At 37.1% G+C, this 25,452-nt stretch overlaps 3 protein-coding genes across 3 annotated transcripts in view; 2 read left to right on the top strand and 1 right to left on the bottom strand.

The window, feature by feature from the left end:
* LOC107657541 (3-hydroxyisobutyryl-CoA hydrolase, mitochondrial) overlaps positions 1 to 12,366 on the top strand; it is a 28,339-nt gene extending 15,973 nt beyond the window's left edge. The window contains exons 9-14 of the mRNA XM_016445680.1: positions 2,180 to 2,266; positions 4,283 to 4,341; positions 6,022 to 6,103; positions 9,255 to 9,374; positions 9,534 to 9,567; positions 11,896 to 12,366. Coding sequence (XP_016301166.1) covers positions 2,180 to 2,266; positions 4,283 to 4,341; positions 6,022 to 6,103; positions 9,255 to 9,374; positions 9,534 to 9,567; positions 11,896 to 12,011 — 498 coding nt within the window. The 3' untranslated portion in view covers positions 12,012 to 12,366. The remainder of the gene's footprint in view (positions 1 to 2,179; positions 2,267 to 4,282; positions 4,342 to 6,021; positions 6,104 to 9,254; positions 9,375 to 9,533; positions 9,568 to 11,895) is intronic.
* Positions 12,367 to 15,115: 2,749 nt separating this feature from the next.
* On the bottom strand, positions 15,116 to 17,091 carry akap19 (A-kinase anchoring protein 19). The gene is made up of 2 exons (XM_016445679.1): positions 16,677 to 17,091; positions 15,116 to 16,281 (listed from the first exon to the last, which is right to left on the bottom strand). Exon 2 carries the CDS (start codon positions 16,060 to 16,062, stop codon positions 15,793 to 15,795), a length of 270 nt encoding a protein of 89 aa, XP_016301165.1. The 5' UTR covers positions 16,063 to 16,281; positions 16,677 to 17,091; the 3' UTR covers positions 15,116 to 15,792.
* Positions 17,092 to 20,291: 3,200 nt separating this feature from the next.
* Positions 20,292 to 23,551, top strand: LOC107657539 (growth/differentiation factor 8-like). Its single transcript, XM_016445678.1, has 3 exons — positions 20,292 to 20,843; positions 21,515 to 21,885; positions 22,544 to 23,551. Exons 1-3 carry the CDS (start codon positions 20,387 to 20,389, stop codon positions 22,922 to 22,924), a joined length of 1,209 nt encoding a protein of 402 aa, XP_016301164.1. The 5' UTR covers positions 20,292 to 20,386; the 3' UTR covers positions 22,925 to 23,551.
* Positions 23,552 to 25,452: the final 1,901 nt, after the last annotated feature.

The following is a 25,452-nucleotide window of genomic DNA, read 5'->3' as shown; positions in this document are numbered from 1 at the left end:
TCTTTCCCTTGCATCAGTTTGTCATAGTCTACTGATGGCCTTGTGAATAGATATTGCACGTTTTTCTCTTGTCAAAGATTGAGTAAATAATTAAGTAAATATTGGAACATTTCAGTGTTATTGTCATTTTCAGCTAAAATATTTTATATTTTTATAAATAAAATATAAAAATATTGGCTGTGATTGTTTCACATTGTACAATGGTTTCACATGCAGCTCCTGGTTAGGACACAGTGCTAAGAAGCAGCTATTACAATTGTAGAACAGTTTTAAGACTGTTTCGAAAGGATGAAACTCAAATTCAAGGTAATGATGACTGGAAGGGAGCTGTGCTGGTGCTGGCCTCCTGGGCTTTTGGGCTGCAGTTCTTGCATTTAATGCTGAAATGAGAGAGTTACTGAAAGGAGAGGACTTATGCTGCGTTCCAGGCAGGTTTTTGAGCCCATAAGTCACGACTTCAAACCACGACTCACGACTTTGTAGCATTCCAGGCAAGTCACGCCAAACTGCCTGAGCGCAAGGAATTGTGGTAGCTAGATGTAAACAAACCAGCATGGCGAACCGTACGGGGCTTGTGCTCACTGTGAGCTGGCTAGCTAAACATTGTATGCCTAATTTCGCTATGCTGAGAAATTGTACATTACATAATTTTTTTTTTATAAGCATGATCGTTTGCATGGTCAAGTTCAGGTTTACCTAACGTTATCTTAACGTTAGCTATGCCCAACATTTCCATGTAGTGATATACTTTCACAACATACTTATGGTTTCAGACACATAACATTGTAATACATAATCGTGTGTGTATTATTTATTATTATTATATTATTATTAATTTGATTGCAACGTTATATTGTCCTAAAGTCTATTTCTCACCGTGTACCACTTGCATAAACACCACATCCGTAGGGGCTGCCATTGTTGTTTCGCGAGCTGTGACGTCAGAGTGCGGAACTGGGAGTACATCGATCTAGTACGAGTTCACGGGTGGGAAGTCACGGGTTTGACTGCCGTTCCAGTGCACTTTCATGGGTAGAAGGTTGGAAAAACACGGGTTAGGGGTTGCCTGGAACGCGGCATTAGTCAGCATTTCTCAGGCTTGCCAGCGAGCTTTCGGCAGCAGGGGGCGACTGAGCCCTGACACTACGCCCAGTTAATGTGCCAGAGGTGAAAATGAGGACCAGGGCTTGGCACTGCTGGAGAGAGGGGCATACAAGCCTACCCACACACACACATCCTCTGGCCAAGGACAGATGACCAGCAGGATCTGGCGTACACACTACACACAGAAGTGACTTGTGATAAAAATAACCACAAAAGGGCTCAGAGGACAGGGCGTTAGTTTGTACCGCAGAACTAGTCGTGAGCTGATTCAGTTTGTTTTGAGCAATGTAAAACAACCCTGACAATTAGGCTATATATTCAGTCGACCACAAGGGTCAGGGAATTTTAAAATTGTGATTTTTAGGCCTGGAAATCTGTATAATTTAAGATTAAAAAAAATACAATAAAAAATTAGAAATTGTTCTTTCCATGTCCAATCTCTTTAAAACCTAATCCAGTCATCAAAAGTGGAAGAAATAAATTTTTCCAACATGTGGGAACCTGATGGAAGAATTAAATGCCATTCTTCCTTTTATATCCTGGTGTAATGCATTCTATTCAATATGTTAGTATAGCATGTTTCACAATGCATATTGTTCCAAAGCAGCTTTAGAAAGAATAAAGGCTTACAATTCCCTGTGAGAAAATATCCATGCAATTAGGAGTTTCATTTAAGGGCGAAAGATTTCCTCATGTAGATTTCTGCAAATTTTCTATGCTGATGACACTAAAAGCCGCTTGGTTTTTAAAGTAACTTCCATGTGAGGAGTGTTTCATATATCTCCTCACTGTTGACAGTGGACCTATTTTTGCATGCAAACTTTAGCTGATGTGACTGCACCTTTAAACGCAATGTTGGGAGCACACTAAGGTTTACTTGTGCATTAAGTTTTGGACACTAAGCTGTAGTTTTATGTTGTGTTTCACTGTGCCCCTGCCCATCAGGAAACACCTTGTAAAAATTCCTGTCGTAAACAACACGTTCATTTCTCTGCTCTTCAGTATATGATCTAGACCCACTAGATTTTTTTCTACCTGTGATGTTGAGAATTTTACCATTTGTTTCTCCCATCAGATTGTGTCTCTTGAGAAGGATCTTGTTGATCTGAAGACTCCATCTAACAGTGATGTGGCCCAACTACTGGATTCTTATCAGGAACAGGTATGTGGCAAAAACAGACGTGACTCTTTTTAAAAACTTTTACAACCTGAGTGCCTGCCGTTACACTACACAGTGGTGGGCTTGTGTAAGCTGTCACCATAGCAACAGTATACAACACTGATGGATTTGCTTTCAGTGCATCTTTATATAGTTACAATTAAATGTTCAGCAAGCACCAAATGTACGTGGCGACACAAATGTGGAAGATTTTCTCACATTAAAGGAACATTTCATCCAAAATTACATTCTGTCATCATTTACCCACCATGTGTTTTTCCAAACCTGTATGACTTTCGTTCCTCTGTGAATTTCAATTACACTACCTGCCAAAAGTTTGGGGTCAGTAATTGTTTTAATTAATACTTTTATTCAGCAAAGATGCATAAAAAATGACAGTAAACACATCTATAAAGAGTACTATTTTAAAGAATTCAAAAAAGGTATCCAGGTTCCTTCAAAAATATTAAGCAGCACAACTCTTTTCAACGTTAATAATAATAATAAGAAATGTTTCTTGAGCACCAAATCAACATATTAGAATGATTTCTGAATGATCATGTGACTGAAGACTACAGAAATTACTGCTGAAAATTCAGCTTTGCCATCACAGGAATAAATCACATTTTAAAATGTATTTAAAAGTAGAACAGTTATTTTAAATTGTAATAATATTTTACAATAATCACAATAATGTTTTACTGTATTTTAATAATATTTTACAATAATCACAATAATGTTTTACTGTATTTTTTATTAAATGCAACCTTGAAGAGCAAAGAGTGAAAAAATGTTACAGACCCAAACTTTTGAACAGTACTATAGATAATGATAATAATAATAATAACTTTATTATATAAATTTTAAAAAAGGTATAAAATTATATATATATATATATATATACATATATATATATACACGCACACACACACCCTGGTTTCAGTATGCTATAATGAACATGAAGTTCAGTTTAGTGACAGTATTCCCAAGACTGTCCAAAAGCTCAAAGTCCTCTTCTGTGTTTTACTATACTCATTAGACTCATTATGGCTTAGTGGTATGGATTTATGGCCATCTGTGTTTAATGCTGTGAAGTTGTGTGTGCCGAACAGGAGTGTCTAAGTGAGGATTATTGTGACTCATACAGTCTTTACATCACGAAGCTTTCCAGAGATCCTCGGGAGGGAGGGACTTTCATGCTCCGGACAAACCACTTTCACAGACCCTTGCCAGACCTCTTATGATCATTCCTTTTATTTTATTCTCTTCTATTCTCAACTAATTATAATAGTAGCCTAATTAAAAATCTAAACACTGTGATTATTTACAGGTAGTCTTTGCATTATGATATGCCACTAAAGTGCACTGGATGTTAATTATGTCTGGCAATGCTCCTGCTTCAAAGAGAGTTTTATATACTGCAGCTGCCACTAAACCATAAAACCATACACTTATATTAACTTTGTTCATCAAGGTTGCACTTTAAAGCCTGTATATTGTTTGATACTAAAGATTAGATGGGGTGTATCCAGACCTGAGCAGATAAGAGAGGAATATAGACACTTTCATTCTAACAGTGAATTGTGATTCCATGTTACGGATTCTGTGACAATGTATTGAAATAGAGATATCTGTATCTCTAGAGCAGGTGTAAAATGAAATGTCACTGGGATTCATGTCACAGCTTTAAAGCACTAGGAGGGAGTAAATTAGTCTACACAAAAGATGAAATGATAAATGGCCTGAATCTGAAACAGTCAGTCAACATTGTACTAGTTTATAGTGTATTTATATATGCACTACCAGTGAAAATTTGGAATTTTTTTTTGTTTTTGAAAAATGTTTCTTATGCTTATTCTTCAGCTTCAGACACAGCCATGGTGTCTGACAGGAACAAAAATGGCCTCACACATATTCACACACAGATAGATGAGGATTGCAGTTGTCTGGGTTGAAATACAGCCCTGTATATGTGCTTCAGCTGGTGTGTAAACACAGACTGCTGTTATGTCTCCTCAGAGCAGTCTGGATGCTGAGAAACCTTTTGTGCTGCAAGAACAGACAGATGCCATCGACAGGTAAACCTAAACGCACTTCTCTCCTTGCTTTATTGTCATTTGCCTAACCCTAAACTAAAGCTCTCCCTTGAAATGGAAAACTAGCCTAACCTTTGGTTAGGTGTTAGGTTTTAAGTATAATTTTCAGTCTGATATTGCTTTTGAAATGGTCAAGTATGGTTATTAGTGATGCTTGCTGAAGTCAATTGACTATTGAAATTGGGGAGTTCTTAGCTGAATACACCTTTCTGAAGAACAAGAATGTATGTGCTTTAAAACATTCGTACACTTGCCCTATAGGCTTCCAGTGTAAGTGCACTACAGTTTTTTTACAACTTTTCAAAATGATCAAACATTTATAATTAAGCATCAGTTTTCATGCTTTTATAATTTTTATATTACTTGGTTCAACATTATGTTGCAATTCTTTTGAGATTCTGGATCAATCCACAAGAATTCATGATCAGAATTGTAGGTTAAATGTTGATCATTCTGTTTACTGAAAAATGAAAAAGAGGACAAACCTTTATAGATACAAATTATCTATCATTCAATCAATTATCTCAATTATCAGTTATCTATCTAGCAATTTTTGTAGATGTACACGTTTTTTTTCATCACTCTGTCCTTCAGAAATCATTCTAATATACTGATTTGGTGCTTAATAAACATTCTTATCATTATCAATGTTGAAAACAGTTGTACTGCTTAATATTTTTGTGAAAACCATGACACACTACCATTTACAAGTTTAGGGGATAGAAGATTATTTCTTTTATTCAGCAAGAATGCATCAAATTGATCAAAAGTGATCAAGTGATGTTTCTTTTTTCAGGATTCTTTGATAAGTAAAGAGTTGAAAAGAACAGCATTTATTTGAAATGGAAACCTTTTGTAGCATTATAAATGTTTTTACCGTTACTTTTGATCAAATGAATGCATCCTTGCTGAATAAAAGTTTTAATTTCAAACACAAACCACAAACTTTTGAACATTAGCTATATCTCCCAGCTCCAGTAAAATCAGCATTGTATTTAACCTGTAATATTTAAGTATGATTAGCAGTGACACAGTAGTTGTGTAATTGCACTGTTTGCATACTGTGATGGTGGAGTCAAAATCATCTGCAGGAGCAGTGCTGGCCTAATATCTGTAGACTTCACACTTTTGAAACCGATTAGTTATACTTCTGGGTTTGTGTCTGTTTCACTGGATAAGCTTTAGACACCAGCCTTCAGGTGCTGGTAAAACTTGAAAACTTCCAGGCAATTTATGGCACTCTGAAAGGCCCATAATTCAACGTGCAGGGAAAAAGTTGGGTTTGTTGATCAAAGGCCTGAAATGATCGGACTGATAAACATTGGACATGCTCCAAAACTCAAGTTTCCACCATGACCAGAGCGTGTGCAATGTTGTCTTTACGTCTTCCCTTCCGGGTGCTTGAGCGTTTAGTGGAACAAATTGCCATGAGCCTATACACCCCTTGTTTACCTGTTTTTGTGGAGTTTGACTCTGCATTGCATATGAGCCTTACATAACATCAGTTGATTCTGCACTAATCTGCTGTCTCAGGATTCAATCTGATGACTAATTTGGCTTGACTGCATGAGCGTGCAGCAGAAAAACCTCCACAGATGGGGTTTGTATACATGTTTGTGTTTGTAGGACTGACCATATTTTGTTGTTGTTCTATTGTTTCAGGCTCTTTTCAGCTGGAAGTGTGGAGGAGATCATGGAGAACCTTAAGAAAGATGGCTCTGCTTTTGCACTCAAACAGACTGAGGTGGGTTCAGGGAAAGTGGCTAAACACAAAAAAAAATGACCCAAAAGTGAAAATTGTTGTGATTAACAATTACAGTCTTGACCTCACAGAAAGCTACTTATGACTTTAGAACAGGGGTCTCCAACCTTTTTTACACCACGGACTGGTTACGTTTGGAAAATATTCTCGCGGACCGGCAGGACTGGGGGTGGGGGTATATAGCCTAATATACTGTGTGTGTATATATATATATATATATATATATTAGGCTATTATATAGTGGTTCAACGCATTATATTGTAGGTTTTTTTGAGTGACATATTGGACAATTTTTTTGGATAAGCAAGAAAACAAATATTTAAAGCACAGAGAATGACAATACCGTGAAGGGTTTTTGACCCCCATGTGTATGTATACGCAACTCGGTATTTCCGCGCTGTCTGAAACACGTCTCTTGTGTGTGCTTTGATTGTGTGCGAGAGTGAGTTACGAATTGAGCTCTCTTTCGTTTCTTCTTCTTGTGGTTTAAAATTGCTAAAATTGTACGTGTAAATTGGCAAATTAATCTGTGAATCACGTGCATGCCGAACGGTAGGGTCTCATCCGTATGTATTACGGATCAACTGCGATCCATTTAACTCTTAAAATGTGACAGATCAGAGCAATCTTTCATTTACTTATTTTACATGAAATTGTCAAATTGCTACTCCATATCAATCACATACAAAAAAAATACAGAATAATTAGAACAATCATTAACATAAATAAATAACAGGGTGTCATATCTATACACATTTTTCCCAGAATGTTCTTGCGACCCGGTAGCAATTCTTCCACGGCCCGGTAGTGGGTCACGACCCGGTGGTTGGGGACCTCTGCTTTAGAAGATGGAATATAGTGTGTGCTTTACGATAGATCAGTTTTATAATATTTCTATGGTGTTTTTTTATTTTATTACTATTTTTTTTTTTTATCACTTCAAAGTTTTACAGCTCTCAGCCCTAGTCCTTGTTCACTTTCATTATATTGAAAAGAATGGCCAGGATATGACCTTAATGGCCTTTTTGTGTACTACAGAAAATATAAAGTGATACAGGTTTGGGACAACATGAGGTGAATAAATTATGACAGTATTTTTTATATATTACTTTTTGGATGAATTATTCAATTATTTAGCAGAGTAAGACCCATACGAAGCTCACATTCACTCCCTAGTGCAAGTGATGTTTTAATGAATCTCATAAAATGACATGGCAATAGGGAAGGTCATAGCAAGGTTTGGTTTGTTCTTCATATAGGAGTGTGTTTCCATGTCCTGCTCCTGCAGCTGGGTAAAGCGTCTGATTGATTCTGGGATGTTTAGCGAGATAAACAGAATGAGCGCGTATGGCTTCTAATTTGAGGTCTGTGTGCTCTCTGCTCTCTCTTCTATTGCGTAATGGGCCCTGAATCATATTATACCTCATTAGTATTTCAAAGCCATTCTGTTTTTTCTCCCATAGCGCTACTTTGCCATGCATCACTTTGTTTATAGTGAGCTGTAGAAAGGAAATTGATGTTTGACATTGTGTTCTTTTATTGTTGAATATTTACAGTTGCTGTTGCTCAGTATATGTCTGGACTATTCTTTTTTGAGTGAAATTCTGTTTCCTGTTTGCTGTTTTTGTCCTTTCATGACCTATACAAAGTTACAATATAAATAATCGCAATATCTCATTATACTGTATTATACAAAGTGACCCTGATATAAACAGAATATGCCATTTTAATTAAATGTGAAGATTTATGACCAAACAGGTCATGCAAGGATCTCCCCAAACACAAGGCTGTTCATGGACTGGTCCTCTGCTCATGTGGGGCCTCTTTTTGTCAACAGTTCACTTGGCCATTACCCTTGTGTGTGTGGACCATTTAATGTTTTCCCCAGCTCACACTTTTTTATTTTATTTTAGATGTATTTATGTATGTATGTATTTATTTATTTATTGGGAGATAATTGACAGTTCACAGAAAAATAACAAAATTATGACTTTGTTCACCCAAAACGACACATTTCTGCAGCTTCTGTTAATTTTTGTGAAAACTTAAGCGAACATCCATCCATCCACTGTTTTATAAGTCTTTTAAGGTCTTTGATCAAATCGAAAACTAATTTTAAATGAAATTAAAATCATAACTTTAGCTGCTCGGTCTGTCCAATTCTACGGTGGCCGAGAGAGCTCAACGCGCTTATAATGGTTGTTATTATTACAATTATTATATTATTCTTGCTTTTGTTAAAAAGTATCTTTTCCTTGTAGTTTTTGTCCTAACCGACAGCGACATGTGACAATAAGCCACTGGGATCTGCAAATTCTCACAACACAACCAAATACAGAAACGCGCTGCAAATACAGAAACGCTCTGCAAATTCACAACACAACCAAATACAGAAATGCATTGCAAATACAGAAACTCACTGCAAATTCTCACAACACAACCAAATACAGAAACGCGCTGCAAATTCACAACACAACCAAATACAGAAATGCATTGCAAATACAGAAACTCGCTGCAAATTCTCACAACACAACCAAATACAGAAATGCGCTGCAAATTCTCAAAACACAACCAAAATGCTGCATTTGAATTTTCATGCCACATTATTTGAAATTAGCACGGGCCAAACTTTTTTCTCTCACAGGCCAGATGTGGCCCAGGGGCCGCCTATTGAGGAACCCTGAAATACAGAAACGCGCTGCAAATTCTCACAACACAACCAAATGCAGAAACGTGCTGCAGATTCTCACAACACAGACAAAGAAACGCGCTGTAAATACAAAACAAACAAACAGAAACACGCTGCAGATATACACAGTCCACATCGGAAATGTTTAAGGGATGCGCATTTCTTTGTTTGTGTTGTGTGAATTTGCAGCGCGTGTATCAAATTGATGAAGATGTTTTCTTAATTTGCAGGTGTTTTTTCATTTGCAGCACGTTGAGCTCTCTCGGCCACCGTACATTTCAGATTAATGTTTTTAATTACATTTTTGAATCCACTTTCGTTACTGCCACACATGCTTTCATGCTGTAAAACAAAAAGATGATACTTTGTTGATACAGTCGGATATTTAAATTGCTATTTATTTATTTTCATTATTAAATTCGGTTTTTGTATTGGATTTTACAGACTCTGGCCAAAATGTCCCCAACCTCACTGAAGTTAACTTTCAGGCAGATTCAGGAAGGAGCGAGAATGAGTTTGCAGGAGGTGTTGGTGATGGAGTATAGACTCAGTCAGGCCTGTATGGTATGTAATGCAATTCCCTGTAAATGCAATGCTTTATCATTTCATTACCCAAATCAAATCACCTTAAAGCGGTGTTGGCACATTTTTCACATGGCAGTTATTAGTTTAGGGGAAATATTTGTGTTATTTGTGTCATGAGTTTTTACTCTTGCTTTGCAGAGAGGTCACGATTTTTATGAGGGAGTCAGAGCAGGTAAGACACATTTTCTTCAAAAATTCACATATTAGTGCCTATTAATAAACTGTATATAAGGTGTATCAAATCAGAATGTTGGTTTTAAAGGGTTGGTCAAATTTATTTAAAAAATGGACTCCCTTTAAGTCATGGTTTGACATTTGAATTAAATTGGCCACAACCATAGGATGTTGAATTAAATTGAATTAACCTGAAGAATCATTTTCTCTTTCTGTTATTTAAATTCAAAGACATTCAAAATTTTGTAAATTAAAGCAATCTAGAAGTATAATGTTCTGCCAGAATAATCCATACAATTAAAGTTTGTAATTTACTGAATTTAACATTTACACATTTTAACATTTTACACATATGTTACATACACATTTCTATAAAATTGAACCATAATCTAATGTTTCTGGAAATATCCCATATGATATATGTCTATGATAGTATGTTTATGGTTAATTCATATTTGTGTTAAAACTACATTTGAGATGATGAGTTTCTTACATTTCTGTACATTGTTGATGTAAAAAATTATATAATCTAATAGAGCTGGGTTTTGACACAAATTTCACGATTCGATTCGGTTCTCATTCACAAGCTTGCGATTCGATTTGATTACCGATTCGATTTGATTCAGTATCGATTATTTTGGATGCATATCAGGTACAGAGTACATGCCAAATTTTCTCAAGGAAAAGCTAAATCTCTCCACTAATGCTGTAAAATATACATGAAAGTCAGTTGGTACATTACTATAATATTGAAGGTTAAAATTGACTGATTTGTAGTACAACTGCTAAAATTACACTTAATGAAGTTTTTAAAATAACAAAGTTACAATTACATAATAATATTTCTACTTCAATTCGGGGGTTTTTTTTTTTATATAAACATTTAAATGGTGGTTGTCATAAAAACTTGATGGATTTATTCAAACATAAATTAAACATTGAAGAACAGTAAAAGTTATAATGAATATGTTATATGGTGCATATATTTAGCAAAATGCCCCTCTCTACAGATTTCTATATGATTAATGAGTTTATGGTCACCGAATACGTTTTTTCTGAGGTAAATGTGACGTTACGTGACATTGTTTACAAGCCCATATTGACGTTTTTGCATGGCTGAAAAACTGATTGAGCGATTACATTAGACAGGATATGGATTGTAAAGTTGTACTCTTTCTTTTAACTTACCTTCGGATGTTTAGTCATGATTATTTTGTGCTGAAACTGGTATTAATGTGAAGGAGATGATCAGTTTGTTAAACTGAGGCGCTACAGCGATCTGTCACTTCACATTAAACAGCACCAAAATGGCATTTATTGTTGGAATACTGCAATACAATGGACAGAATTTGAAATCTGAGACTTTATTTCATATTTAAAGTACCAACGCACAATGCTTATTGCGATTTATTGGATGGGAGGTGCGCTTCAATGTTGCGACCATTAACTGAAAACAGGCTAGAATAATCTATTCTTGGGATTTAAAGGAACACTCCACTATTTTTGAAAATAGGCTCATTTTCCAACTCCCCTAGAGTTAAACAGTTGAGTTTTACCGTTTTCGAATCCATTCAGCCGATCTCCGGGTCTGGCGGTAGCACTTTTAGCTGTAGCTTAGCATAGATCATTGAATCTGATTAGACCGTTAGCATCTCGCTCAAAAATGACCAAAGAGTTTCGATATTTTTCCTATTTAAAACTTGACTCTTCTGTAGTTACATCGTGTACTAAGACCGACGGAAAATGAAAAGTTGCGATTTTCTAGGCCGATATGGCTAGGAACTATACTCTCATTCCGGCGTAATAATCAAGGAACGTTGCTGCCGTACCATGGGTGCAGCAGGCGCAATGATATTACACAGCGTCTGAAAATAGTCCCCAGCACGCTCCCTGTGCAAGCAGGTGGTCATGTTGGTTATGTTGACTGAAGTTAGCCTATTTTCAGGCGCTGCGTAATATCATTGCGCCGGCTGCACCCATGGTACGGCAGCAAAGTTCCTTGATTATTACGCCGGAATGAGACCGTTTAACTCTAGGGGAGTTGGAAAATGAGCCTATTTTCAAAAATAGTGGAGTGTTCCTTTAAGAATCGATATCATTCCGTAAAAATGAGAATCGATTAAAATCGAGATATCGATATTTTTTACCCAGCCCTATAATCTAATAATGTCTGTTATTGGCAATTATAAAGGTTATTATAGGGTTTTACCTCAAATTAAAGTGCCTCTTGCAGTATTCTTAGCCAGCTCCACTCACCTAACCAAATTTTTTGTCCAGAACAACTACAGAGAAAAGACTGTCAGATTTTTTCCCTCTCTGCTTGCAGTGCTAATCGATAAACACCAGAGTCCAAAGTGGAAACCTTCTACCCTGTCTGGGGTCTCAGAGCAGGCTATTGAAGAATGTTTCAGCTCCCTGGGTGAAAGAGATCTCAAACTATAGAAACTCTCCTCAAAAATCCCGTAAGCTGCTTTCACAAACCTCTGAAATTTATCAAAGAAATCTGCATTGTTATTTCTGTCAGTATAGCTGACGAATGCAAAAATAATTCTGCTGCTTATAGCTAAAGCAAATGTTCCTCTGAGACTTCTGCACAGATTCACTGATCTTTATGATGAAATGAACAATACTAGTTTCTTGTGGAAATTCAGAGGTTTGGGGAGTTTTCTTTGTGCCATTCCACTGGGAAACGGAATTTAGAGTAAGCTAACAATTGAGAGCAGCCTAGTCATATTTTAAAGGGAAAGTTCATCCATAAATGAAAATTGTGTCATCATTTACTCAACCCTATTTAAAACATGTATGTGATGCTTTTTTTAAACAGGTTAAAAATTACATTAAGTTGAGAATATAATGACAGAATTTTCTTTTTTGGGTGAACTATAGGACAGTATGAATTTACAGCACTATTGTTGGGGTGAATCTTGTTCTGGGAATCATATCTTGCATACTTCATTCTTAAAGGTGTCTTTTTCCTCCATGCTGTGTAATCATTTGTGTGTAAACGCTGTGGAAAGAGAATGGCAGACACTCATTTTTGCACTTGCTGCAATCCGTGATTAACCCTGACAACCTTAACACATACCCTGGCCATGATTCAGTTTGGTGGGATTAAAGTATCGTCATGTGATGCATAATATGACTGCCATTAAGCACAGTGTTTACTACACAGTTCCACTGGCCTAGACTACAGAGTATCAAGCCTGACAGAATAAATCTTAAGGATTTTGAGACGGCGTGATGCCTTCAATTCAAATAATTCAGTTCTCCTCTTCTTTGCTCATGTAACTATGTGGATGTTCATAAAAGGTGTGTGACCTATATGTGTGCAAAAACAAAATATAAAATGATTGTTTTGTATGTGTTTTTGGTTTTGATAGCAGATATGGCATAACATTTCAACAGTGCATCTCAATAAAAACAACAGTGTAAAAAACTTTTGTATTTATTTAAGTAATTAGTAAATTGACTGACAGGCTTAATAGCGTGGCAGCAGACCAGTTAATCTACTTAACAGTTGTGTTTGTTAAAGCATTGCTCATACTTAATTAAGGTTAGGGATTTAAACATGCACCCAACTGCAAGTAGTAAAGTCAGGCACGCGAGGCGTAGCATTGTGCTATAGTACGGACATGAATAATACCTCAAATCATGACATTTAGCAGAGAGGTTTGCTATTAATTTTCGAGAGAGAAAAAATTCATTTTTCTCTTGGTGGTTAATAAATTGACATTAAAATTCCCATAGACTTGCACTGAAGGAGGGCATTTTAAGTCATATTTTAAGTGTTGTGATAAATATGAAACTGAAAGATGGCAACAGTTGAGGTATTGACAAAGGCCATGGTTGGTTTATTGGTGCAGCAGTGTTTTTCCCTTTTCTTTAAATTACAGAACTGAGATTGCACAGACTACAGGTAAATCACTTCTGTCTGAAATATAGACTGAAATATGAAACACAACAATTTTGGTCAGAATCATCAGCAACTCATCAAACATTTATGAGATGACTGGAGACCCTAGGAGAAATCAGCTGGACAGTACACGCTAGTACAAAAATAGTCTGACTGCTGTTTATTTATACTGGTTTTGAAGCACTTTTTTGTTATAGGTGATTACACACTTTTGGCCTAGTATAAGAATGGAAGCTACTGAGAGTAATGAACACCAGTGAATCATGTGCTGATTGTTTTTTTAGATACTGAGATATTCTGAGGTTCTACTCTGAGCACATACTGTAGTGTGCTGAAAGGCCTCATAAAATACAACTTAATCTTAAGATTTCACTCTGCATTTATGACTTTCTATGCAAAAGTATAATGGTCAAAGTGCAGTTCTTGCTTAATTAATTGTCTTTGCAACAGGCCATAACAGTGACTACCCATGTCTTCAGTGGCCTTGGTTCCGGAAGTTATTTTCTCATTTGTTTTCTCCATAGGGATTCGAAAAAATTCTTCAGTTAAACGTTTAAAGCCATTAACCAAAACAAACAGCTTCATCATCAACCTTTGATTTGAAAGCAAAAACATTTTTGGTAATCTGAATAACAAGGCAAAGGTATTTAACTGTGAACTGTGAATTATTTTATGACTGAATATGATATAAAACAAAGATTAAAAATTAAATATAACAAGTATAAAATACATCGATTTATTTTATACTTATGCAATTAAAAAGTTAATTGCAAAACATTCAGATATGCACAAATATGTAAATGATTTGAGAAATTTGATTACACAATGCTCTATGGGAGAGGGTGATCTCTGAAATTAAGATTTTTTAGTAGTTATGTAGTTGAAAACACACTGACGTGATCAAGCTTATATCATTACTTAGCCACATCAGAGCTCATGGTAGGTCTGTCTTAGAAGGTTTATACATTATCACTAAAAATCTATTTTTCTATGGAGAAAACGAATGTGACTTTTACTTCCAGAACCCCACTGTTGCACTGTATTGACCTGGAGATCATTAAAGGGAGTATATGGCTACCTGACAGCATGGCACAAGACCCAGAAGTGCCAATATGACATCAATAAAAAGCATTGGTGAGCAGCTGTTAAAACACTACCAGAAGAGTAATTGTGCTTGTATTAACAATCATTAAGGACATTGGCATGTTTGGTCCCCTGTCTGAATTTTGTCTCCAAGTGGGGGTTTCGGCAGCCTGGTAGCACTAAGTTTGTTTTTATAATGTCTTGGCCTTTAAGAATTGCATATCTGAGCTGCACAGAAGAAAATCTTCTATTAACAAAATAGTTTAATGGCTTAATTTGGGAATTCTTCTCTTTTGAATGTATTCTTTCATGGCATCATGAGAATGCAGGATGATTTGTAATCTCTAAATTTAAGAATCCATGTATCATGTATAAACAACATCTGGCCATAGTGACCACAAGGTTGTTTGTACCAGGAATTACAGTCGACAGAGCTGTCATGTCAAAAAAATTTAGCAATGAAGTAATGTACACTTATTGATCCCTAGCCCCTTAAATAGAAACCGTAACCCCTAAGCAGCCGTTCTCTAAATGTGTGGTCACATTTACCATTTTTCAATGATTTTTCACGGACAAAATCCAGCCATTTCAATAGGAATCCACATGATCAGGAATTTTGCATCAAGGGCGAAAGATTTCCCCACACAGATTTTGCTATGGGTTCAAGTAGGTCGCTTGAATTCTCAGTGCTGACCAACAAAGATTCTTGGTTTGAAAGTCATCACTACACTATTGCCAATGGACCTTTTTTGCCAATGAAATTTCACTAATGTGACCAAGACCAATGGATGGATGGAAAATAGAAATGAGGTACTGTCTGATGTGCTGAGCCACATGAACATGAAAATACTAAAGGCAAAAAAATTTAAGTCTGTACTAAACATGGTTGGGATGATTGTGGCCTTTAGACAGTTGCAGAGACTCTAATTATACGACTGGGCTTTGAGGGTAAACGAGACATAAAAAGATGCAGTCTTGTGGTATAACAGCTCTTAGTTAAGGAAACAGGACCCTAAAACTTTTAATGTGTAAAAACAAAAAATGGCTGAATATTTCATGTGAATCCTTAATTGGTATAAAAAAAGAGGTTTTCAGAGATCAAAAGAACAGCTTCCCAAAATGACATGATCCTCCACTGGCCTGAAGTTGTCTATCTGAAAGCTCTCCTTTACATACAGGAGGGGTGTGAGCCAGGCCAATCCAATCTTACTTCATCCAGTTGAAACGTTATGGCACATCACACTCAATGTAGGGGATGTCACTGTACCGGCTGTCCACCTCAGCCCATTGTTGTACTGCACGGGCCACAATTTCCTCTGAGAGTCTCTGGGCATAGTCCAGCAGCACCGGATTGACCCATCCCGGGTCCTCCATGGAGCCAATCTCTGAGAAAACTAGAACTGCTTTCTCTCCTTGCTTTCCTGGCTTGCCATCCACTTTCTCCGATGAGCTGGAGTTCTGAGTGGGGTCGCGGTGCTTGGATTTCATGCATCCCATGATATAAATAATGTAGCATTGGTTTGAAAGCAGTGAGGGGAAGAGATGCAAAGATGGCGAGATACCAAGGTTATATTCCCTTGTTTGGCAGTTTATAGGGTTTTGTGATGTATGGATAAGATGCTAGGATAAGGACGTATTTCTGTACAAAGTGTAGTTGAGACACTCCAGATGGTCAGCCATGATGTATAGCATCCTCATGGCCACCTCACACTTGCCCTGTGTGAAGAAGATGCATGATTATTGTGAGTTATTTCTTGTCTTCGCCTGGCTAAATATATATTTTCATGATGACTATTTTTCAGTGTCTTGGCAACCTTGTCCATGACATCTTAATGACTAAATCTTCACAGGAATGAGGATTTCCTTATGAGGCAATATAAAGAAAAATGTGTTTTAATAGGCTAAAGCATGTAGTAGTCGACTAGATATGGTATTTATTAGGAATGGCAAGTCTGGCTCATACAACGTTTTAAAGAATCGGTTAAAAAAAATGCAGTGGTTGTTTATGCAAACACATAATTCCGTAATCACACAGATAATGCTGTTCATTGTGGATTTTCTATTTATAAATTGCCGATTCCACCAGTGATTTAATCATTGTGGGTACATACCAATTCGGTCTGCAGGCTGTGAGCGTCAATATTATGGATATTAACACAGAAGAAATCATTCAATCCAAAGCGTTTTTTTTTTTAATGAAAACTGGCATAAATCCACAGTATTAACAGACAGACGCGTCCTCTTCTATACCAGTCTTGGTTACTCCACAGGAGAATGAGAAAGCATGTTGATGAACATGCTCTTGTAGGGTAAGTCGGGTCAGAATTCAACATGTGCGTCCGGAGTCCACATATAATGATGATAACGTTTCAGTTTCATTCCAATGACAGGACAGCGAAGCAGCACAACAGCGCATGAATCCGTGTTGCTTTTGCACTTCTCTCTGTCCATTCAATCATGGCCATCTATATGACTGAATTTGCAGCTGGGAAATTCTTCCTGTTTCTATTCACGGGCACACTTAGTTTATGCTATCCTTGCCTAAACATTTGTTTGTAAACTGGGTAAAATAGGTTACTGCAACACACGCAGACACAGGTTGCGCCTCAGTGTGTTTTTAAACACAATTTCGCCACCTAGTGGAATGACTGTTTTCACTAATACTATAGATTAGATAAATATTTCTAACAGAGGGGTTCCCAAACTTTTTCATGATAGGCCACCCTAGAGATGTATAATCTATTTCCTATCAGAAACTTTTTTTAGTAAAATATGAGAAAATAAACTAATTTGTTTTCTTGTCATACAGCATATACAGATAGAGAATATCTCTGTCACCAGAGCTGGGTAGTAACTGATTACATGTATTCTGGATTACATAAACAGCTTCCAAAAATTAAGTACTTGAAATTTGATTAAAATACATCAATTACAATCAGACTACATTTTCTATTGATTACATGATTACATATTACTCGCACAATACCAATAAATTATTCATAATTGATTGATTCTCCCTAATTCCTTATATCTTTTAAATGCTCCTTTCTAAAATAGCCTACCACTTATATACATTCAGAAAGTCTTCCAGTTTTGTGGACCTTCACACAAAGACCAGTTACTGGTCAGATGGCTGTAATTATACACAGAAAACTGAGAGGGCCACACAGCATTTGACCACTGGATTTACCTAAATCGTTTTCATTTTAATAAGTGTGTTCTCAACATTTCAACATTGCATCAACTACTGATGAACACATTACTATTTATTTGACTTATCACTCAGTAGGTTATTTAACCATGTATTACTATGTCTTTGGAAGGCTTTTTTCTTTCAAACACATTAAAATGCACAAATTCACGTTATTTCTCATTTACATGTAGGGATTCACAAACTTTTTTTTTTGTCAGCCGAATCTCTTTCACATTTATTTGAAGTCCCCCCTGAGATTTTAAGGTAATAAGTTAATAATTAAGTAACACATTATGTTCACGGTTCTCTGACATTGGTAAATGATCACATGATATGCAGGTAAACATATCATTTTTTTTTTTTTAGTAAGTGTTTTATTTTAATTGTTATTTTAAAATGATTTATTGTAATTTTCCATTTCTATGATTTAATTATTAGCTTTTCATTAAACTTGTGTACCTCCCGCAGTTCCTTCACAAGCCCCAGTTTGGGAAACCTTGACGTAATGTAATGTTTAGTGCACTTTATTATGTTAACAAGAAGACATTTTTTTTTTCTTTTTCTTTGCATTTTTATATCAATATGGTACATTATTATCCTATTTAAATCAATATGATAAACTAGTTAGGTCAAAAGTCATCTAAAGCTAATCAAAAATTAGTCTGATAACATACTTTCCAGAAGGCCAACAATTCACAAAAAACATTTTTTTTATTTGTCTTATGAAGTATTCTAATTTGTTGAGCTAGTGAATTGGTGGGTTTTTGTTAAATGTGAGCCAAAATCATCACAATTAAAAGAACCAAAGACTTAAAATACTTCAGTCTGTGTGCATTGAATTTATTTAATACACGAGTTTCACAATTTGAGTTGAATTACTGAAATAAATTAACTTTTCCATGACATTCTAATTTATTGAGATGCACCCGTATTACCTAAAATGTGTAATGTAACGAATTAGGTTCCTAACTACATTTTTTTGTCATGTAATTTGGAATCAGTAACGGATTACAATTTTCAAGTAATCTACCCAGCTCTGTCTGTCACACAAGTGTGATTCAATAGTTAATTCCGTGAAGGTTTCGTCACACTGATAAATTGAGTTTGAGCTGTAGTGTATGCTTACCAAAAAATGTTCACTGAATTTGAAAATTATATTTTTCCACGACCCACGGTAAAAACCACAGTTAAAACAGAATTTACGAAGACACTTGTAAATCGCGTTCCTTGCGTAGTAACTATAGCAACAGGTTCCATTCTTACATACAGTAGGCTTACTGTCATTAATTAAGATTTTATTACAAATTTACATTTCATAAGTAGGCCTATACCACAATCAAATAACCGATTTTAGGAAGCGAGTTACAATACATTAAAAAACATCAAACAAACAAGCACGATAATTTCAGACTAGATCATTTTATATCACGTTAGGTATTATCCTAAATCCACTGGAACTTAATAAAGAAAGATTTCAGCATAGTCATTATGTTTTGAATCTTCGATTCTTCCTTTTTTTATATTCACATTATTAGACTGAACCGAAGATATAAGTGATGGGATAATTCCCTGTCATCAGCTCATTATCACAAAATGTTCCCAGACTCCAAGCAGAGTCTTGTATGGCCTTGAAACTGTTCATTTTGCAATAATGACCGGATGACTGCAAATTATCCTGCTTATTATCCGGCTCCTTGCCAAATAAATAAATGGACATGAAATATTGATTTGAGGTGAAATTATGTTATTATGTAAGAAGGAAAACTGCGGAGTAGTGCAAGGAAAATCGGTTGCCATGTACCACAGCTGGCCAATCAGAATCAAGTCATGACTTATTTTCTCGCCATAATCCAACACAATTATAATTTCTAATGTATACTAGAAGTTGTATATTATTTTTTGTATATTTTTCTTTGTTATTTTCCTCGTCTACTATCTTTATATGTATCATTTTAACTAATAACTGTGCAAAAACTACAGATATTTGAGAAAAGGGGGGTCCGGGACATACCTCACCTGCGTTACACAAGTTATTCCACAAGATGGCGCTACGTATCTTACCCACGGGTCTAAAAAAATGAAGAAGCTGCAGCTATGAGGGAGTGCTGAACAAATAAGATGAATTGTGATTTTTCGATATCTTACGTTTAAAACTTTACATATGTAGTGAAATTAAATTCCGTTGCATTGACAGAATCGACAAGAATATTATCCAAACATTTGCCTTGACCTTTTCAAATACACATAAAAATAGGACATAGGGAAAATTATGTATGGATACTGTTAAGATAAAAACAAATATTCTGTTGATTATGATTTCATATGCATAAATGTCACATGTAGCCTTTACATTATGGGTCAGATGCGTTTGTATAGTGAGTAGCCTAGATGCACGCACTGAAATGTTATAATAATTATGCGTATTTTTCATATGCATGTGCATAATTTGTATTCAAGTTCGGCTGATTCCTCCACGACTCCTCTAAGATGTCATGCCTCTTTAAGAACTGCGAAAGAAGTCCAGCTATGTCCATTAGGTTTATTGTTGCCAGCTCAGCCAATCATTGAATCTTACGACACAATAGAGTGGCCAAAGTTGCAGTATAAAAAGCCTTGCCGAATTTAAGCATGACATCTACTTGTCCGGTGTGTGTTGAGGTTCATTTCCATAGCAAATCAGATCAAACATCCTTTAGCACGCTTTGGAACATGCATTTTACACGGGTTTTACTTTCTCTAAGTGTATTAATTGCATGTGGTTCAGTGGGTCATGGAGATATAACGGCGCATCAGCAGCCTTCCACAGCCACGGAGGAAAGCGAGCAGTGTTCCACATGTGAGTTCAGACAACACAGCAAGCTGATGAGACTGCATGCCATCAAGTCCCAAATTCTTAGCAAACTCCGACTCAAACAGGCTCCAAACATCAGCCGGGACGTGGTCGAGCAGCTGTTACCCAAAGCACCGCCTTTGCAACAACTTCTGGATCAGTACGATGTTCTGGGGGATGACAGTAAGGATGGAGCTGTGGAAGAGGACGATGAACATGCCACCACAGAGACCATTATGACCATGGCCACAGAGCGTAAGGATCGTATATTTCAAAGATTCATTCAAGTATATGTATCCTCTTAACAATGGACAAAAAATAGGGTAGATAGGCTACTTGGAGAGACCCTTTACGCAGTCTTTACGTCCAAGCCATTTGCACTCACAAGACGGCTATTGTGCATTAAATGCACAGTTCATGCAAAAATAATTCTCGTTTACTGATTTTTTAAAGGCTTTGTGTTGCTCCTTTATCAGTCTTGCTAACCCGATTTTACGCACGCTGAACATGGAAGCGCAGCAAAGCGCACCAGCGTCGGTCAGAAGAAAATGGTTTCACCTTTACCACACGTGACATTTACAAACTAGTTGAAACTGGGTCATATCTCAGGCATTATTTCTTAGGTAAAAATAAAAAAATAGCCGATCCATTAGTTTTTAAATATAGTATAAATGTTTCCTTCCGCAATGCCGTATAAGGTCTTTTTTAATGTAAATGACTACATATATCTGAACTATATATATATAGTCAATCACATTTTTACATTTAACTGTCTGCTGTATGTCTGTAATGCATTGTATTTTGTGGGCGTAGTCAACATTTTTTAATTTATATCAGTGCGCCACATCATAAACTGCTTTAATGATAAAACCTGTAGATATAATCATGAATACAGTCCGTATAATCGCTCTTTCTTTTTTTTTCAGCTGACCCCATCGTTCAAGTAGATCGGAAACCGAAGTGTTGTTTTTTCTTCTTCAGTCCGAAGATTCAAGCGAACCGGATCGTAAGAGCGCAGCTGTGGGTTCATCTGAGACCGGCGGAAGAAGCGACCACCGTCTTCTTACAGATATCACGGCTGACGCCCGTTACGGACGGAGGAAGGCACATACGAATACGATCCTTGAAGATCGATGTGAACGCAGGAGCGACGTCTTGGCAGAGTATAGATGTAAAACAGGTCCTGGCGGTGTGGTTAAGACAACCGGAGACCAACTGGGGCATTGAGATAAACGCGTTTGACGCGAAGGGAAACGACTTGGCCGTCACCTCAGTTGAGGCTGGAGAGGATGGACTGGTGAGTTGAGCTGTTGTGGTTACCACAAATGCGTTTTTCGTAAAATATAACCGCTTTTAGACAGAGCTTTGCCAACAGTAATTGTTGTGAATAGCACTATTGAGAAATTATTTACATGGTTTAGTTATGCAATACTTCGTTTAAAATAAAAAAATATTTTTAGTGAATTAATCTGGATCTGAATCTAAAGTTACTTTCGCCATGTCTAACAAGAAACGAACTACATAAAAAATGTGAACCCTCATGAAACTTAAGCTTAAATTAAAACTTGTGGTACTCAATGGTACTTTACACAAATGAATTTTTAAAAAAAGTTAGTTTTTCTATTTGTTTTAGTATTTTTTATTTAATATAAATATCATAAAAAAGTGTGGCAAAAAAATGTATTACATTTATGTCTGTATATTGGTTCTGCTGATATCAGAAATGCTCTCATGATTTGCTGGGGGCCATAACTGCAATAAGAATTGAAAAAATCGTTAATGGCATCATTTAGCGATGATAATCATTAAGTGGAATTGGAACCAGAATCATTAGCATTCATTAATGGTTGGACAAAGCTACTTCATGGTCAGACCAGGAGTTGGCAAGTGCCTTCAGACAGGAAAGCACCAACAGTAAACTGAAACACTGGCTCTTTGGTTTCTTTCACACCCAGCTCCCCTTCATGGAGGTGAAAATTTCCGAGGGCCCAAAGCGAATCCGGAGGGACTCTGGATTGGACTGCGACGAGAATTCGTCAGAGTCTCGATGCTGCAGGTACCCTCTCACTGTGGACTTCGAGGACTTCGGCTGGGACTGGATTATTGCTCCAAAACGCTATAAGGCGAATTACTGTTCAGGAGAATGCGACTTCATGCACCTGCAGAAATATCCCCACACCCATCTGGTAAACAAGGCCAATCCACGAGGCACCGCCGGGCCCTGCTGCACCCCCACCAAGATGTCTCCCATCAACATGCTTTACTTCAACGGCAAAGAGCAGATAATCTACGGCAAAATCCCCTCAATGGTAGTAGACCGCTGTGGCTGCTCATGAACCAGTGCCCAGACTGGACTCGATCCGTCTCATAGACCCGGACATCTGATCACACCATCCACCATCCATTATCAGTGCTTTCCGCAAGACACTGTGCAATAGAAAGACGCTCACTTACTCTCTGGGCACTGCTTTATTTGACTATGTTTTTTGTCATCTTCCTCTAAATCAGTATCTCTGCTACATGAGTCCAATGTTACATGGATGTACTAAAGGAATGCCATACTGGCTGGACTTGGGAATGGACACTATTGAAATGGACGACATTCTCTGCTTTATTTCATGTTTTCACCTTGTCAGAATACTCTCATTAGGATACGCAGACAACATTGTATTATGCAACCACGCCAAAATACAATCATTTAGATCTTTGCTGTAACAGCTGTAACCGGTAAGCTTATTTAAGAAGAGTATCCAAGAGAAACAGAGAGGGACTCTTGAACATTGAACAGAGCTTGAATACAGTTATCTGACGCAAACTTCCACATACACTGCAATAAACACACCGATCGAATTGTTAATCGTAGCTTTTGTCCACTACTCATCTGTCGAACAGCCCTACACACTTGAAGTATTCTTGAGATCGTTATTAGGCGACAGAAGGACTTGAAGCAGAGGCGCTGTGAATGCGGTCTACACATTGAAATGTGTTTCGAACAGCCCTACACACTTGAAGTATTCTTGAGATCGTTATTAGGGGACAGAAGGACTTGAAGCAGAGGCGCTGTGAATGCGGTCTACACATTGAAATGTGTTCGAGACAGAGATATCAGAACTGTAAGATTGAATGTTAATATCACGCTAACACACTGTCTTCAAACCACACAGTTTGCACTATGGCAGACCAATAGAAAGAATTGGTTGCTAAAAATGTTGTAAAAACTGATTTTGATATGTTTGCTAATTGTATTGTATACTTGCCATTGTTTCCATTAACAGTTGCCTTTTTTAGCCACGGTTAGTACATGTATATGAACACGAAATAGCAAAAAAGTGTACAATATAAACCTATGTATCAGTTCAAACAAATAAAGGTGCTTGCTTTATGTTTAACTCTATTATTTCAAACTGTTCAGAAAAAGGGTTAAAACTGCACTGAGTTTTAAATATTTGAAAACAAGCAGTTCTGTACTTGAATGATTTCGTTCAAGTAATCAAAATCATTTGATAAAATGTTTTTATTGTCAAACTGATCCATATTGGATGTGATGATCAGAGAGTTAAAAGGGGAAGTCGTTCCACCTCATGTCTTTTTCTAAGCAAAGGTGAATGCAGGGTACAGTCCAAACTGTGTTAAGAGGTTCCTTTTGGGTTGAATTTACTATAATTTGACCTTTTCATTTGTTCTTCCCGTAATGGCAGCGAGCTGCGGTGTTACATAAGTCCAAATTAACAAATCTCCCCTTGGAATAGTTCAGTATGAGCATGCAGTAGAGTTTTCTAAAAGGACTTGTGCAGAAATGTTTTGACAGCACGGCTAATTAGACCAAGGCTTATTGGAGCCCTCACTTCCGTCCAGAAGAGGGCGAACTCAGCACTGCCGAGATCTGCTTCCTTTCCTGCTGTGAGTTGGGCAGATGCCATGGAAACCAGGTGGGAACTGCTCTGAAATGAACAGAGGGTTGTGGGAGATTAAAAGTCCCTGAGCAATAACATTTCTTTCCACATTTGGGTTGAGATAATGTGCAGTGGATTGCCACATACATTTAAACTTGGGTTCTGAAAAGCCCAAACACCTCACATGAACGCGCTTGAAACTATCGATAAGCATTTTAACATCTAAATGCGCACCAATAATCAGGTGCATCCCTTCGTAATTCATCCTGTTGTACATGCAGGAGCGTTCGTGCTATGAATCACGCTCAGAAGAATGATTGATTTGTTTTCTTGTGCATCTGACTTGCAGCACCGTCCTTTGTGCCAGGTAATGGCAAGTGTATGATAAACAGGAACAGTAATGGTTTCCCCGAGTTGTTATATCTGTCACACGGGAAACGTTTTCCTTGTCTCCATAGCTTGACGGGTGCCAGCACATTCCCAGGTTGACAGGAGAGGAAGTGACTGTGAGAAAATGGGAAGACAGCGTGGCTCCTTTAGGGACAGGAGACTCCGGGGGGAAACACATAACTCATCTCAGTCACCAGGATTCCCCATATCCACATGAGCTGCAGGGGAGCCATGTGCTTAGACAGGAGGGAAGCACCGTGTACAAAGGGGAAGAGGGACAGCTGCCAGGTGTGGTCAAACATCTGCATCTTCACACTAACGTGCAGTCTCTGGAACAGCTGGATAAACACTTGCTTTTGAGTGATGAGTTAAAGGTACGCACTGCCATGAGGTATCAGGTCGAATATTGATGGCGAGGTTGCAGAAAGGTGACAGATGATACATGTTGTGCTATTGACATCTCACCTGGTCTGCTGCTGCAGTAAACATGAGCTGTACTATTACCTGTCTGCCAAAAAACAATCAAATTATGTCAATTTTTCATCTTAAAGGGGTCATATGATGCGATTTCAATTTTTCCT

The sequence above is a fragment of the Sinocyclocheilus anshuiensis genome, unplaced genomic scaffold, assembly GCF_001515605.1.
Source record: "Sinocyclocheilus anshuiensis isolate Anshui unplaced genomic scaffold, SAMN03320099.WGS_v1.1 scaffold179, whole genome shotgun sequence".
Classification (NCBI taxonomy): Eukaryota; Metazoa; Chordata; class Actinopteri; order Cypriniformes; family Cyprinidae; genus Sinocyclocheilus; species Sinocyclocheilus anshuiensis.
The sequence above is the reverse complement of the archived record's forward strand: the minus strand, read 5'-3'. Positions and strand labels throughout refer to the sequence as shown.